General features: G+C 37.1%; 1 protein-coding gene across 2 annotated transcripts; it reads left to right on the top strand.

Moving 5' to 3' along the window:
• The first annotated feature begins 98 nt into the window (after nucleotides 1–98).
• On the top strand, nucleotides 99–3,733 carry rps21 (ribosomal protein S21). 2 transcript variants are annotated; one of them, XM_088937464.1, is made up of 6 exons: nucleotides 99–202; nucleotides 709–794; nucleotides 1,674–1,737; nucleotides 2,116–2,187; nucleotides 2,937–2,992; nucleotides 3,669–3,733. In XM_088937464.1, the coding sequence occupies exons 2-6, from the start codon at nucleotides 745–747 to the stop codon at nucleotides 3,676–3,678; spliced, it is 252 nt and encodes an 83-aa protein (XP_088793590.1). In that variant the 5' UTR covers nucleotides 99–202; nucleotides 709–744; the 3' UTR covers nucleotides 3,679–3,733. The 2 variants fall into 2 exon arrangements, with proteins under 2 accessions (XP_088793590.1, XP_088793591.1); XM_088937465.1 differs by lacking the exon at nucleotides 3,669–3,733 and having other exon boundaries at nucleotides 2,937–2,996.
• Nucleotides 3,734–16,635: the final 12,902 nt, after the last annotated feature.

Here is a 16,635-nt window from a genome sequence, read left to right as displayed (position 1 = left end):
CCCTATCCGTACAGTAGTCTAAAGTAGCGTGATGCTAGCTACATTTAACGACGCTAGCTTGGCAGCACCTTTCAAAATAAAAGTCCCTTAAACCGTAGCCTAAACGACGCAGTCTAACCGGAAGCAGTTCTGGCAACCCCTTGCTGACATCTTCCGGTGGTTTCGCTCTTCCTTTCCGTGTCGGCCATTATACAAAGCAGAGGTAAGAGGGAGCGTGCTCTCGAGTAAACTGTAAAAAAAATAAATAAACGCACCGTTTAATATCAGTTTATTGAAAATTGCCGAACTTAAGCTACATACTTTATCTGTTTGTGATTTGTACCCCTATAATTATTATTATCAAAAGCATTCGGCAGACCAAGAAACCAGTGAGAAATCGGCCACATGTTAGCGTGGAGCGCATTTATTGTGAGCTGGCGGAGAAATATGTTTTGCTTTTTCTTTATGTCCTCGATTTTATTAATGATTTGTGCCTGAACGTTATTAATATAAGAAGAGTCATTTGATCGCATAGAGACCGTGATGTCTCTACGCAGCTTATAGCTGTGATATGTCGTTTAGATTGACCTGCAAGTCAGATTCAATGCTGATTTTAGCCTAAATCCTAAAAATGATTTACATGCGAGATAACAGACAACATCGGATGATATGCAATATGTACAATACCGTGAGCTCTAGTCTAATTTGGAATAAATCACTCACTTACAGACCACCGTGGGACGCGTCTCCTTAAAATAAATCAAGATGCAGAACGATGCCGGTGAATTCGTGGATCTTTACGTCCCCCGTAAATGGTAAGTCTTGCTTTATTCGTTACAGAGGGTGGAAAATACTTCAGCATAAGAAATCAAAGAAGTCTCATCTTTACCATTTTCTGTGTCTCTGTCAATTTGCACTACAGGATTGCCCGTTATTTTATTTTTTACTTTCAAACGTAACGCTTTTTTAAACGTGTTAAGGAGTTGGTGAATTGTCTTATCGGCTTAGCACTGCTTTAGGTTATATCCATCAGGATTGTGCTTGATTCACCAGCTCGGTGCTGCTTTGAAGGTAACGTGCAAAACTCGTTTCCTGTAGTTTGCCTTCAGTAGTTTTATTTACCTCCATTATTCAGATGTCCTTATGTGCTTCTGCAAGCAGGGGAGTCCAGCTCTTGATTCAGAATGTGTTCAGCCTTCTGTAGCTCTTCAATTTTTGAGCCGTTCAGAGGAAGTATTAAACTTGTCAGTTTAAGGTTTAACTGGATGGGATTGTTGCATCTCTTAGACCTTGAGCTGATGTTGATTTAAGTCCGGAGTCCTCAATCCTGGGAGGCTGGTGTCTGTACTGGTTTTCTGTCTGGCTGGGGTTTTCATAATCGGACTGGCCTTATTTTCTTACTTGGACCAACTTCCCCCAGTTCTCTGGGTTCTGGTGCTTTGAAGAGATCTCAAAAACCTGCAGACTCACTGGCCTCCTGTGAAAGGATATGGGACCCCAAATTTAACTGTCAGAATATGCATAGTCTTATGTCCTGCATAAATAACCAAGGCTTCTGCTTAAAGCAGAGGTAATTAAACTGGAAGTGGGAGTGACTCAGCAGTTTAATCTGGGGTGAGTTTTCCACTGTAGGGTTCCTCAGTTCATCACTTTATGCACAGTAAGTTTCAAATTATTTACTTTTCATCTTCTAGCTCTGCGAGCAATAGAATCATTGGTGCTAAGGACCATGCCTCTATTCAGATCAACATTGCTGAGGTAAGATTTCATCTTTGTTTAATCTAAACTGGCTTTATATTTATGTTTAGAAGCTGTGTTAGGACATGTCTGTTGCTGTACTGTGTTTTGTGATGACAACTGATTAATCTGCATCTGTGTGAAGGTTATAAGAAGTTTTACCTAAGCAGAGAGCTGCTCTCAGATTCGATTTGCTCAGTGATGGCTTGCGATTGAGGTTTAGTCTCTTATTAGAGTTTCTACATGCATAAACTGGTATTGAGGATTCTTAGCAATATCAGTTTTATGCGCTGATAATTTCGGGAAGGAATATATATAGATTTGAATAATTCTGTGTTAATCCTTGTTCGAATGTGTTCCCTCTTGAAATCCCAAGCTTGTTTTCCCTTTGACCATCAGGTAGACAAGGTCACAGGCAGGTTCAACGGGCAATTTAAGACGTACGCCATTTGTGGAGCCATTCGCAGAATGGTAAGAAGACTACACCCATGCGCTTACATAGGTTCTCATCTTCATCACGTTACCTGTGATTAGCACCCATTTCCTCATAAGGGGCAGCAATATTGAATCGAACTGCTTAAGTTAAGTAGGGGATATAGTTCAGTTGTGCAAGCTTTTATAGTTGGTTTCCTTTGGATGGGTTCAAGCCAGCCGAATGTAACACTGCGCGATCAGTATCAGTTTTGTGTTGATCCTATCTTGGATGCTGGCAGTAAACAGTCAATATTCTACTCCTAATTAATTTACCCCAGCAAGGAAGACTGCACTGCTGCCTTTCAGATTTCATATTAAAGATGGTAGTGATTTTTTTAAATTCCATGTATGTATTGGCAAGACCCAAAATATGGAAATCGGTAACAATTGTTGGGTCACATGGACATTTTGCAATGATAGTGCAGTTTGTAGATCAGAAGGTCTTTGCTAATACATATGTAAAGTTGTATGCTGTGTACCGTGAACAGTTACTTTATTGATCATTTCTGTAATGTGTATATACTTTTAGATGAATGCCGTTTTACTTTCAAAGTAAATTAAAACTTGGAGGTTTTATTCACAAATCATTCTTGCTTGGCTATAAGCTTTTAGATAGCTATTTACAGCTCATTGTTTGAGACACTGGCATTGAAAAACGCATTTGTGAGTGTCTGGGGAGTTCATCTGAAAATTCAGTCTGCAGTTTTAACTAGGATTGGGTTATGAAGGGCGTTGCTCTTTTACAGGGTGAAGCAGATGACTCCCTCCTGAGGCTGGCGAAGAACGACACCATTGTCTCAAAGTAAGGGCACTGTGACTGCAGAGAAAGAAAGGAATGCTGGAACTGGGGGTTTCTGTCTTCTCTGAATGGGCTGTGTAGCTCTAGCCATTGCTTTGATCTTTGAGAATCGGCAGCACTGTTATGTGACCGGTTTTCTAAGATGTTGCCTTAGCCTGAAGTGATGGATCGCAGTGACTTGCTGCCCTGTCTTTGCAAAGATAAGATGAATTATTTCAAAGCATGGTTCAAGCAGGAAGTTGTCAGTGTGCAAGGTGCTGATGAACAAGCAGTTTTAATTTCACTTCAAAAAGTATGAAGAGCACTAATCTTCACATACCTGAAGAAGAATCCATAGACACAATTTGTTTTTAGTTTTCGGTGTGAAATTAGCTTCTAATTGCTCCCCATGTCACGTAGTCTTGTTTTAATGTACTGTGCTCTATATAAATGGTCATTAGATCTGTGTATAAATTCTGGCGGAATATGCAATCCTTTACCATTTATACAATGTATTTTGCTCATCTTGCAAGCACTGCTTCTTATTGCAGTTAACTTAACTCCCGCTGTAGAATGCTGTAGAGCGCTTTGCTTACTGAACCACACCCCATCATAGGAAATTACTGATTTTATCAAAACTGAAACCTAATATTAGTAAGTAGTTTGTAATTGTGTTAATCTCTTTTTCTGATCTTTTCAGGAACTTCTGAATCTGAAGATGTGATTTTGAAGTTTGTCCTTTGTAAAATAAAAAGGAAAAAGAAACTGATTTTGTTGTCTTTAATTATTGGAAGAACAAGTATGTTATTTAGCCTTCGTTTTTTTAAGGGATCTGTCTGCCTGTAAGGTAGAAACCCAAGGTTTAAGAATTTAAAATGTTTGGAGTTTAGCTACCAACTCTAGCAGCTGTGAATCACTCGTCACTTGTTAAATAGTAATAGTTGAAGGGTTTTCCACCCTCTCTGACGTTTCCCACTCTGGTCCTGGAGAAACAGTCTACTGGTTTTCAATTCCTTTAAGGTCTAAATCTCTTGATTAAATTGATGTTTGCTAGTTTAGACTTTGGTCATTCCTGAGTGTCACAACTACCATACATCACGGTTGCTGTTTCCAGAATCCTTGGCATACAGGCCATTTATGCAACCTCTCCTCAACTTGTTACCATTACTTCTGATTACATATTTCTTAATAGTTGATAAATCTCATCATTTATGATGAACAGAGAATTGTGAATGACACTGTATGAGACACTGCTATAATACAGAGGTACAGTTGGTTCTATTTCAGGCAGCACACCTTTGAGAGGGCAATTCTGAAACTCAGAAACGGGTGCAGTGTTGAAAGTCAATTCCATTTGACCTTTTAAGAGCTGAAAGACAATTTACAAAAGTTTGTCTGAAGTTGAATCTGATTTCCAACTCTCCACTGTAGAAATAAAAACTTCTACAGCAACATATTTCATTTAAGGTGAAAGAAACGGCTGGGCTATGGGTCCCCAGAACGCAAAGCAGGTTTGATTAAACCTTGTCACAGCATATCTTAGGCATAGCATAGAGCTGTTACAACTGGGGGAAAATTAAATTGTTATTAATGGGTACATTAATTAAATGGATCCTCTTTCTGTCTTTATATGAAGACGCAAACCAGTGTCTTGGAAATATTTTTTCAAAGAAACATTTTCCTTTTAAAGGTTATGCTGAAGTAGACTGCTATTTTAATACAAACTAGCGTCAAAGCTCTTACACTAGCAGTTAATTGGAGATTTCTTCAAGGTTTGTTCCTTTCAAATGAAATTTAAGATCGGCTAAAAGGAATTTGTTTTGCAGGCACTGGTCTGTGGCTAATGTGACGTCCTTGAGTTTTTCAGTTACCATCATTAGTTTATTTATAGTATGTAACATGAGGCTTTTGTTTTTTTTATATATTTTAAACATTTTTCTGAGTCACAGCAATCTCATGGGAAAATTTAGAAGATTACAAGCCACTGCTTACAGCTTGTCGGGCATGTTACAGATAACTTGCAGATAAAGACTATATTAAAGACTGAAAAATTAGAGCACCAGAACGTTACAGATGACAGCCTGTCTTATAGTAGCTTATTGATCCAAAGGTTACCATACAATGTTTGGAATCATCTTTAATGATGTGGCTTGTTTGCTTGTTCCCGACATCCACCATTCATTCTCCTTTTGAGTAAAAAAGTAAAATGGCTCATTCTGTTCATGGATCTAAGTATATTTAATTGTATATCTCTGCTTGTTTTTCTGCCGAGCATAAAGTAATCCGTTGGAATTCCCATTGGTATCTTTTAGGATTTGGAAAATGTATATCCAGTACTCAGGTAATCATCTTGGCTGAAGAAGAGATTTGGTGTTATTAGCCTTAGTATGACAATGATTTTATGACCTGAATTTATTAAGGGGGCTTTCTGTGACAGTTACAGTATGTGCTTCTCTTTCACAGCACAGCATGAGTTCACAAAAACTTAATAGAAACAGTGAGATGACAAATGTTTTTGCAGTCAAACAGGAGTAAATGTGTCTTTTTCACCACTGGCAACAACCTAAGTCAGTAGCAAGAATAGGATGAGAATTGGTGATCACCATACTAAAATCCAGGTGCACCTCTGTCATTTGTTAAACCTTATTACATAAGATCATGTTGAGCAAACGTCTACTAAAGCTCTCACAATTCATTGAGCTTTTTCTGGCTTTAAGGCTAGGATGAGAGGTTATTTAAAGTAAGTTATCTTATAATTGAATGAATCAGTGCATTCTTCAAGCCGGCTGTAATGGAAGAATGTGCAAGAGCACTTTTTAAAAATAGATGGTGGGAGTCCAGCTGTTTGAGAAAATTATCTGTGACTAAAAAGGGACTCTAGGAAAGCCAAAAGAAGCAGTTTTGTCTTTTTTGGTTGCATTGCTATTGCCAGTAAAACCCTGAAGCGCAACCAAGATAAATCTTCTGCCTTATCTTGCAAAAATCTTTTTGCTTGGAAAATGTAGTTTGCGGGGCCACTTCTAGAGTACAAAATACTACAGGGAAGCCAGAGAAACATGAAATGTCATTTGGTCAAAGGACTTTGGGCACTGGGTGCAGAACAGCCTGTCTTATTGATGTCCTACAGACACCAGGGTTTGTGTTATCGGTATATAATCCATCCATACAGGAGGTTCTAAGTAAAAAAAACAATACAGTGCTCCTATTGCTGCATTTTAAATAATCCTAAAAGTGAATTGGGGAGTTTATATGGAGTTGGGTGAAACAGTATCCAATTAATTATGGGGTGAAGGTATTAGTTTTAGTACTAAATAGTAGTGTGACTGATTGACGTTTTGATAGTCAATCTTAAGACTGACTATTAGTAGATCTAAAAATGTATGTAAGTCTAATTCTGAGAAATGTGTTGGGTGTCTTACAGTGTATAATGGGTTTTTCTCTGTATTTGCAGTACATGTGTAAACTGTGACTAATCTTTAGCATTCTTAAGGTTTATATATCAAACCAGACTGTATACATTTTTGTATTTTTGTTTAGAAGTCCTGTGATTTGATGTCTGTAGAACTAAAATTGTCTGCTTACAATGTAATCTGCTCAAGAAGAAATACCCAAGAAATATTTCCAGAAAAACAGATTCAAATTCAAAATTTGAATTCCCTTTGCCATTTTTGCATGAAAGTTCATATAAACTTTATTTTTGTCCTAGTTTTTGTCCTTAGGCTAATAAATAGCGTGAATGGAGGAGTACCTGTACAACAAGGGTATTTCTCAATAGCTGTGCAATTAAAATTGAACATCATCTTAAAAAGTTGCATTGTAGGTTAGAGTATAGCCAGTCTTAGTTGAATATCTGGGTCGGTAATTGTAATTCAAGCCTTTGGAATCCGTTATAGTTTATTAAACAAATATATTTTTAAATTCTTGTGATTGCCGTATTTCAAATAATTCAAAGGTAACTTTGTTCAGCTATTTATGCACAGGGTCCATAGTTAAAACAAAGATGCTACAATTCTGGACATTTACTGTAATTCCGGTATAAATGTATTAGATTTAGTGCTAATTTTAAATAACAGTGTGGGTGTTTAGGTTTTAAAGTTTTGCAATTGTTTAAACTTAAATTTATACAAATGTAGTTTTTAATGACTTGTGTTGAGTGTTTTCAATATAGCATCTTGAGCTGGTCTCTGCATTTGCATTAGGAATGTAAACTGTGTCTGCCTGGTTTATAGCATTCTAATTGTTTATACATAAAAGCAGACTTTTTTGTTTGAAATTCTGTGATTAAAGATGTACACAGCTAACATCTGGCCCCCACCTAATTTCGATGTATCACTTTGTTAAAAATATTGACAGAAACATAGATTTTAGAATTAAGGTCCTTGTCATCTCCATATAAGAGGCTGAAAGACCTGTTATTTTATTTAATCTCATGGGTCTAGTCTGCTTAATCTCAATCTAGATCTAATTTAACTAGCTCAAGTAGATCAGGGTTTGCTACGTTTATTTCTCAAATTGCCATTGCTGTCCAGCTAGCTTTATTCTGCTACTATTAAGTTACAGTTTTCAAATTATTAACATTTTTCTTTTAACCTGATACATGTGATAGTTCAAGAATCTGAAACAGGTCACATAAAACAACCTATTTGTTAATTAAACATTAGACAAAATCAAATCAATTAATCAAGGCCACAGTTCCATAGATGTATAAAATGTTCATTACCTAAAAATGGTAAAATTGAACTGAGTTATTCAAAATACTCTTTTGAGTTAAATGATGCACATTTTCTTAAATAATACATCAACATGAAACACAGTTGAGGGTATTAAGTCTTCATCAGCTGGTGTAAATGCAGACATTCAGAATTTGGGAAAAATGTTTTTGGGGACAGAAAATTACTTTCAGGATTCACCTTTCCCAAAGACCTTGTTGTAATGCTATGGTTTAATCCTGGACAAATGCGTGTGCTGAAGTAAAGTCTTGTAATAGTGTAGTACGTCCAGCAGGTGGCATTAGCAAGCCTTTAGCGCCGCCACCTAGGTTGTTAACTTGGAAGAATTTACAGCTCATATTAAACTACAAGGAAAGGATATTGTGAGTTGTGGATGTAATAACCAATTTTTGAGATCCTTGTTAAAAAATGATAATTTACTTGCGACTACAATATATTGGAATTCCGCATTTGGAAAGCGCATTGATTGGAGAAAGATTTGGATGATGCCCAATAAATATTGTATAACCAATAAAATTAAGGAGGTTTCATACAAAATAATTCATCGAATTTACCCAGTTAAAACTCTTGTTACCCAACGATTTAAAACCACCAATCTGCCCCCCTCTGCAGAATTATATAAAAGAAGAGACAAATATTGATATTTGTTTTGTTGAAAAAGATATTATGTTAAGTTTCAGCCCCAGTGAAAACAATATAAAAATTTATTTTGTAATAAATTTAATTATTATATTGGCTCGTTATCACATACATAAAATGAAGTGGTCTGGGAGGTACCCTGTGTTTGAGCATTTTGAAATGGAAGTAAAGGGGTATTTGCAGACTATTTCGAAATGCAAAAATATGAAAGCGGTGCGGACATTATTTTTATTTAGTTTAATCTTTTTTCATAACTTGAATTGATGTAGTAGTATGTACCCTGACGATATTTTTGTTTGGAATTGTTATATGTACTCTTGTTTGTATTGTAATGTTTGTTCTTTTGTTAAGCATAAATAAAAATTAAAAAAAAAAAAAAACCTAGGTTGTTAACCCGTGTAAGGCTGAATTGTGAGAAGACCGCATGCTTTTAATACCCAAGAAGGTTCTGTTTCTGATTTTGTGGAAAATATACGTTGTTGCTCCAGTAAATGTCATGCTGTACTAATGGGAAATAATACTACTTCCTGCATTTATCAAGCACTTTTCATCCAAAAGGATTCCAAAGCACTTTTACATAGTAAGAGCGAGATCTATTTCATCCACCACTGAAGTACAGCACCATGATACCTCACTGGTGATGAGGGCCAACCATTCTGTCTGCAGCCCCATTACACAGCACATCAGGTGGAGGAGAGAGTAATTGTTTCTCCAACTGAATTGCAAGGGAACTTTACATTTCCCATGAATCAGGACCTCTCCAAAGGACTTCCTACGGCACACTCATCTGCTCTCATCATACTGAGGCATTGCTTTCATATTCCGGCCCAGTGGGACATGTGCCACCTACACGGCAACTTCTTTTTCCTTAGAGGTCTCTCAGCAGAGCAGATGCCCTGGAAATGTCTCCCATTAACAAGCCATCTCTGCCAATGAGATTGTATTCTTGCCTGGTTAAGTATTAAATATACAGTGAAGTATTTTCATTTAGTGCTTGTCTATTTTTTCTGTTTTCTAGACTTCCTTCTGTTTCTAATCTCCACCAGTGAAACAGTGTTTAGCAGTTCCATGAGATAAACGTCTGAGCAGAAAGGATTTTTTCCAATGTGCCTTTATGTGTTGTAGCACACTGTTGAGTCTCAAACTGAGAATAAGAAGAGTGTGCAAATTCACGTTTGCTCTTAATGTTTCAGACCTCTGCACTTGTGAGCATGGTCCAAGGGGTATTTCAAATTTTGAAAGTCACTGTGTACTTGATCTGGCAGCTGTGCATTATAGATCAAGTACACAGTGACTTTCTACAGGGTCAGTGCCGAACAGGGACTTAGAGACAGTGCACTCAAAACAGGAAGCACTTCTTTATCCAAAGGTTGGTGGATATATGAAACAAGCTACTCGCCTTTGTTGCTGAAGATGATGCTCTAGGATCTTTCGAGAAATAAATGGATTGATCTGACACCTAATGTCAACCAAACTATCCAGACAGGCAAAATGGTCTCTTAGCATTTGCATCCTTTCTCATGTTTTTAGGCAAGTTAAGTCCTCAGTTTTCTGAACAATCAGGAGAAAGAAGCATTTTCAATATTTTTCAATGTTGTTCAGACCATTGTAATCTTTACTAGTATACTTTTTGTTGCAAAATGGCAAATGAGAAGCAGCAAGCACTATGTACAACCCTTTAAACTACAGCATTCTAAGGATCAAGTAGAAGTTAATTCCACACTAAATTCTTATTTCTTCTGCTTAGTGTGGTATAACCTCTACTTGTTCCTTTGCAGCTCACACTGTGATGCAGATCCCTGCTTGGACCTCTGTAGTTTTTTTAATCCTTAAATGAGTAATATCTGTTTCTAGCACAGCACCGCATTGACACTGCTTTTTAATCTTAGGAACGATAATGAGTGCGACCTCATTAGCGCTGTTGGGATTCCCAGTGGTTGGTAAATTATGAAGCAATGTCTATTTAATCTCGTCAGAATTCAACTGGCAGGACAAAGGAATTTCAAGGCAAGGGGAAATGAGTGGCGACTAGACTTAATTATGAGTTGATGTGCAATTTTCTGGGCATTATCTTAATTGAAAAATTATTTGCTGAAATCAGATGGCTATAGCTTGAATTCAGCTATAGAGAAAAACTGCCGTGCACAGATGGTCAGTTAATTTGCTTACAGTAGGAGAATTGTATGCATTCTGCATTCTAAAGTTAAAACATTCTGGAGATTTGAAGTTTTAAAATTAGACCTTTGATTTCAAACATTACAGGTGTCTCAGAATGTAAAAGACACTAATTTGAAGTACGGGCACAGCAAAAGGCCTTCAATTTACTTAAATAATATTAGAAGTCAAAACACTAGCTCTGTTCCCATGACTGCTTTAACAAAATGACAGGCTTCATCAGTGAGAAAATCCCTGAGATGTGGCGTGCTTTGAAACCAACTTTCAACCACACCTTGCTCTGGTAGACATTCAGAAAACAGCAATTACTGACTGCCAGCATTAACAGTTAAGTATTTCTTCTAATCTTTTGAGACTAAAATATCCTTGCTTATCATGGTACAAGAGATAACGTATCTTCAGTTGCTTTAGCTTTTAGTTTTATTTCTTTTGGGGCTATTGTTGGCTTTTGCCTTTTATGTCATATGTCTGCTATGAAAGGGTATTGGAGGATCATTTGCATTTATGGAGATGTACTGATTTATTATCTTAACTGCAGAATCTGCCATTGTCGATCGTTCATGATGATTCTTTTGATCACAAATCAATTCATCTGCCTGAACTAGAAATTTATATAGCTGGAGAAAGCCCTGATGCGAAGTACAATAGCTAAGACAAAAGTGATCTCAACCTCTCAGTGTTATAAGATTTTCCTCCTCTGTCACCTTTGACCCTGTGGACTTTTAAGATAATTTAAGCAAATCATGTATCATACCTTGGAACATGTCTTGAAATACTGCAGAGGAGTTCAACTGAAGATTGAGAAAGACATAAAAAAACAGTTTAGGGAGGGTTTGGTCATCAGTATATTCATCTAAAATGCCTTCATGTAGTGAAATACTTTAAGTATAATATATTAAAATGGCATTTTGGTCTTCCAAGTGAGCACTGGGTTTCAGGTTTTAAGGTGGCATAAAGAAGTTGTGCTGATATCTGTAAAAAGCCCAGCTTTGAAGAGAATATTTGTAACATTTTAACATGCAGTATGAAATTGCACTGCAGTCCATTGCATTAATTTGGTAATTTTGGAAATGTTAGACCATAAGCAATGATCTATTCTCACTGTTCTCTTTAGTACTCAGGGAACATTGCATCTCACAATATGAAAAAACACTGGGAAGTGTGATGTGTTTGTTTTGGACATTCTGTTTTATCTCTTTTTTGAAGGATTTCATTTCAGCACAATATATGATTTATCTGAAATACAAAAAAACAGGTGTGATTTCATGCTGACAAGTGCTTTGGGGGAACTTGTGACTTGTCTATCTAAACAAAGGACAGAGATAAATTGACCATATTTCAGACAGACAGGTGTGTTGCACAGATGTGTGTATATACATCTACTGTATGTCTAACACTCCCTTAATGGAAAAAGCAGAGAACAAAAAACTTACTTAAGGGTGCCTTTTGTTGCTGCCTAAAAAATATAGATTACAATCACCATGAAGAGGTCTTTGTCATTAGTGAAAAGGCAGGTATGTATCAGGGTCTCCTTTGTGCTTTAGTTTATACAAAAGATGCATTTTATTTGGCACCAGAACATGCAGAAACATGAACCCCATGCCAAAAGTCATTCTTTAAAAATGTTTTTTTATGGACAATGACTGGCAGTTGGTAGAGAGTTGTATACATTCCTAACAAGAATCTTTAGGCAGATTTATTCTGTTACTTTTAGGGGTGGTGGAGGGGGGGGGCAGAGACCATACATCAACAAAATAATAGATAATAAGAAGACAGTATGCAGTACTGCGATTGCTCTGGACTGGATGGCCATGGGTTCGTATGCTAGGTGGGATGCTACCATTGTACTCTCGAGTAAGGTTATTTGTACAAATTTGCAAACTTTGCATAAGTAAGGGAAGCTTCTCTAGATCGTCCCACGTGTGCAATGGACTGGTATCTTAGCTTGTGCCCTGTGTCTGGTGGAATAGCATAGGATCAGCAATGCAACACTACTTGGACTTGAGCTCGAGGGCTAAACCTGCACAAAACAAACAAGCTCATTTCAGCCATTCAGGATCTTATTTTGAAACCTTATAAGGTCTTTTTGCAGCTTTTCAATAAACTCAAGATTTTTACTTTGTATAATTTTGCAAATTCCTCCAGATTTGAAATATCAAGGAAACACTAAAGAACCTGTATTGTTTTCCATGAATTCCCCGGCCTGTCTGGCTTTTGAAATGTGCTGATTTCTTTGTTATCTATTGGATGTATTTAACACATTTAACTTCAAAGGAGCTGAACTTAAAGGGCCACCAAAAAAACAGGTTAAAATGAACTCTACAGACAAAATACTACATGCAGGTACTTGATCTGAGAGAGACATCAAAGCTTTTTTTTTCTTGTGGATTACCGTGGCAGCAGTTCAGCTCCCCAGAGACTTCAAAAGGCAAACTATAACACAAAACTGTTTCATACTCGCCTAATAGTAGAGATGAGGGATGCTCTCAGGAACGCTGGCTTCATTCAAAACATCCAGACATCTCTGTTGTGATATTGTTACCTTTGTTACTTTTATTGTGTCTAGAAAAAAGAAAGGTTGTCTTGAGGACACTTAGAAAACTAATCCAATGCCAAAATACTAAATACAATCTTATCATGTCACAAACTGATTACTCAGGCCTTTCAACCGAATTAAATCTAATCTCAGACATTTAGAGGTCTCAATCAAGCCACAGTTTGGGGTAAAACTACGATCTCAATGGTTTGGTTTTTGATTTTGCTGGAGTGTTTGTTTTTAGTTGGAAACCTGGATTGATCCCAGCAATGACCTTTGAGCGGGGACTCCAGTGTGTGGCTCTAATAGTAATTATTGAACAGTCAGCAATGAGAGGGAATTGAGAAACAGTTATAGCCTAGGTTCTTTTACCTGGCCTGACTAATTCAGTAACTTTAAAAATCTAGACAGGGATATCAGGATGAGTGAGTGATTAATACTCCACTAATAAGTAAACTGTTTGTAAGGTATCTTTTGAAATACATGAACTGTGAAATCATACAGTACTGTAGAAACCAGATACAATCTTTCTGTCATGCTTTTTTGTTCAAGGGAGTAGGAGCACAAGTACAGACTTGCAACATAAATTCAAGTCTAAATTGTAATTATTCTGCACATTGCCCTTCGGTGAGTTTTAATGCAGAGGACAGCATTTACTGTTTGTACTGTAAAAGGCCTTGTTATCAACACTCTTATAGCTGTTAAATGAGATTAGTCACAGCTAATGTCAGATTGTGAAAGGATTTTTCAACAGCATCAAGTAAAATTAATTATGGGCATTAAAGTACCTGTTAAACTGACACCACTCCTTTTAACTGTTTTTTAAAACATTCAAATAATGAACATGAGAGGTTGTACTCCTGTGTATAACCTCAGACTCTCACCCATTTGTTTTTGACACGGAATATCTTCAAGAGTTCTTTTGGTTGTATTTTTGTGTTTTAATAATTAGGCCGTACGATAACACTTTTTGCCTTTAACTGCTATTGTTATTGAATCACTGGAAAGCTATTTCAGTATTTCTGTATTATTCCACATCTAGATTAAAACAATTGCTCCTCTGGTACCAGTAATGTCATAAATTTGTTGCTATTAAAATCACTCTTCTTTATTGTTTGGTCTTTAGTAGAGAGTAAAGAACAGTCATTACTTTTGTTAACTTTCCTGATTTTCTAGTTCCTGCCAGTTTAAAGTGTCTTATTGGAGAATGAAAAATCCATTTTGGATCTAGGACATTCTGAAACCGATGGAAATGAAAAATGAATTATCCAATGTGGCAGACAGTTCAGCCCGAATTGGTCAGCTGACTTGAATTTTAGTGTATTCATGTGCCTTTGACATAGTTTTCAATATGAAGTGCTTGCTATCCACAATATTTTCTATTCATAGACTTATCTACTTGCAGCTCCTTTGCCTGCTTTGATTTTAAATGGTGTGCTTACTGCAGTGTACGTCACAGGGTTCAGTAATTGAGTGTGTGCACTTTTATTCCATTTTCCATTAGCTTTGTGATTAATGGGGCTCACAGTCTGCCATGAATCCAATTTTCCATGTGAGAAACCAAGTGGTAACTTCCCTGTGTTTTGTTATGTGTGCCAGGAACTTCAAAAATGCACCCCCACCTCCTTGCTTCATTGCAGGATGGGTTTTTGCAGAACTACAGATTTCTAAGGTAAAGAGAGTGACGGTTTTTACCTTTTTCATCCGGTTCAATACAGTGAGATAAAAATTCTTTAACACGCACGAAAGATGTAATACATAGATCCGTCCATTTTCCATTCATCTTATCCAATACAGGGTCACAGGAGAGCTGCAGCCTAACCTGGCAAGCAGTGGGCGCAAGGCAGGATAGGAAACCCGAAGGAAACCCACACGAACATGGGCAGAACATACAAACTCCACACAGACAGCATCCCAGGACTTGAACCCAGGGCCCCAGCTCTGGCAGCAATGCTAGTTATTGCACCACCATGCCACCCTGTAAAATATATACAGTACATTAAGAGACCATAACCAAAATTATGAAAAGTTAAAAAAGTGGGAAACTGACAGCTTTGTCCATTCCGGATCAAACAGAATTATAAGTCCTATTAGAATCATAACATACCAGAACATACTGTACATACATGCTGACAATGTGCATTGAGTCTGGGAGAGGCAGTAGTGGAAGCAGGTAGGTAAATACTGAATAAACTGTAATATTTAATGATCATTGCACTGGATTTAAATTCATGAAGTACATTAATGAGGTTTGGTTCTTACACTTTAGCTTTGTTCTGTTTATTTCACACCTATTTTACAGACTGATTGACTAGGGCACTTCCTCTGTATATAAAGTATTCTCCTGCATGGCTGCTATTGACTTGTGACTGTTTAACCTTGGAACTTGGTATTTATCTGTTAATGAGCACCATGTGGCATTAACGACTGGCTCGAGTCATCCTAAATTAAATACACAAGTGACCCCACCAGTTTGCTGTCAAAGGCCTTATAGCTTAAGGTCAATACATGAAAGTCTTTCCCTGGAGACTCTGAGCACTCTCACTGGAGTGCAGCCCATGTCTCAGGCATCTTTTGAGAAAGCCTATCAAAAGCCTATATGTGTTCACCCTTCTTTTTGCTATCCACACAAAGACATGAAAATTGATGGTAAACATTCTGGCCTGTGTAATGTTGCCTCTTGATTAAAACTGGCAAAGTGAGTTGCTCACTTCAATACCCAGTTGGCTGGTAGTGGGGCTCTCGGTGCAGAATGGCCACTGCATCTCACCTAGGTAGGTATTGGCATTGTACTTCAGCTGGTGGGTGAAGTGGGTCCCACTGTGTAAAGTGCTTTGGGATCCTTTGGGAAGAAGAATGCTATATAAATGTACATATTTATTTGCTATCTTATAGCTAAGAGATTAAAAAAAAACACTTGTAACAATTTAGATTTGTTAATTCACCAAGTGTGTCTCTAAGCATTGAATAAATGCATCAACCCATTACCTCACATTCAAAACTATTACCTTGACAATCTCTTTGAACTATATTTTCTCCCACATTTGTCTACTTTTAGCATAATTATAACCTTTTACTAAAAATACTGGAGGCAAACCCTGTGCTTCGCCAAACACCTCTTTAAAAAGTGCAGAAATGTTCCCAGTGTAATCTGAAGTCTTTTATTTATTGAAATGTGCATGTGAATCAAATCAGGCATAAAACATACTGAAAGCAGAGAGACACCTCTTCAGATGACAGGAATAAGGAGTGCTTGAGAAAAGCCTGGTGTATAGCTTTTGGATGACAGCCCAGCAGTCAAAGGCATTGAAAAAAAAAACACCTGCACTACATCATCATCCTGTGGAAAACAGCCATGTAATTAAAATGCAGGTGGTCTGTTTTGTAAACTAACGAAGCTTCATAATGTGAAAGAATTCTTACTGAATGAAAAATGTGCAACATTAAGAAAGACGAAAAATACAGAGAGGTTTCTTCTCAGTCCCTTCCGCTGTCAATTTAGATCCTTGTTGATACAACCACTCCTTTGCTGATAATTAAGCTCCTTAAATTTGCTTATATAAACACATTGTAGGAGATTAGGAAAT

The sequence above is a fragment of the Atractosteus spatula genome, chromosome 19, assembly GCF_055471065.1.
Source record: "Atractosteus spatula isolate fAtrSpa1 chromosome 19, fAtrSpa1.hap1, whole genome shotgun sequence".
Lineage (NCBI taxonomy): Eukaryota > Metazoa > Chordata > Actinopteri > Semionotiformes > Lepisosteidae > Atractosteus > Atractosteus spatula.
The sequence above is the reverse complement of the archived record's forward strand: the minus strand, read 5'-3'. Positions and strand labels throughout refer to the sequence as shown.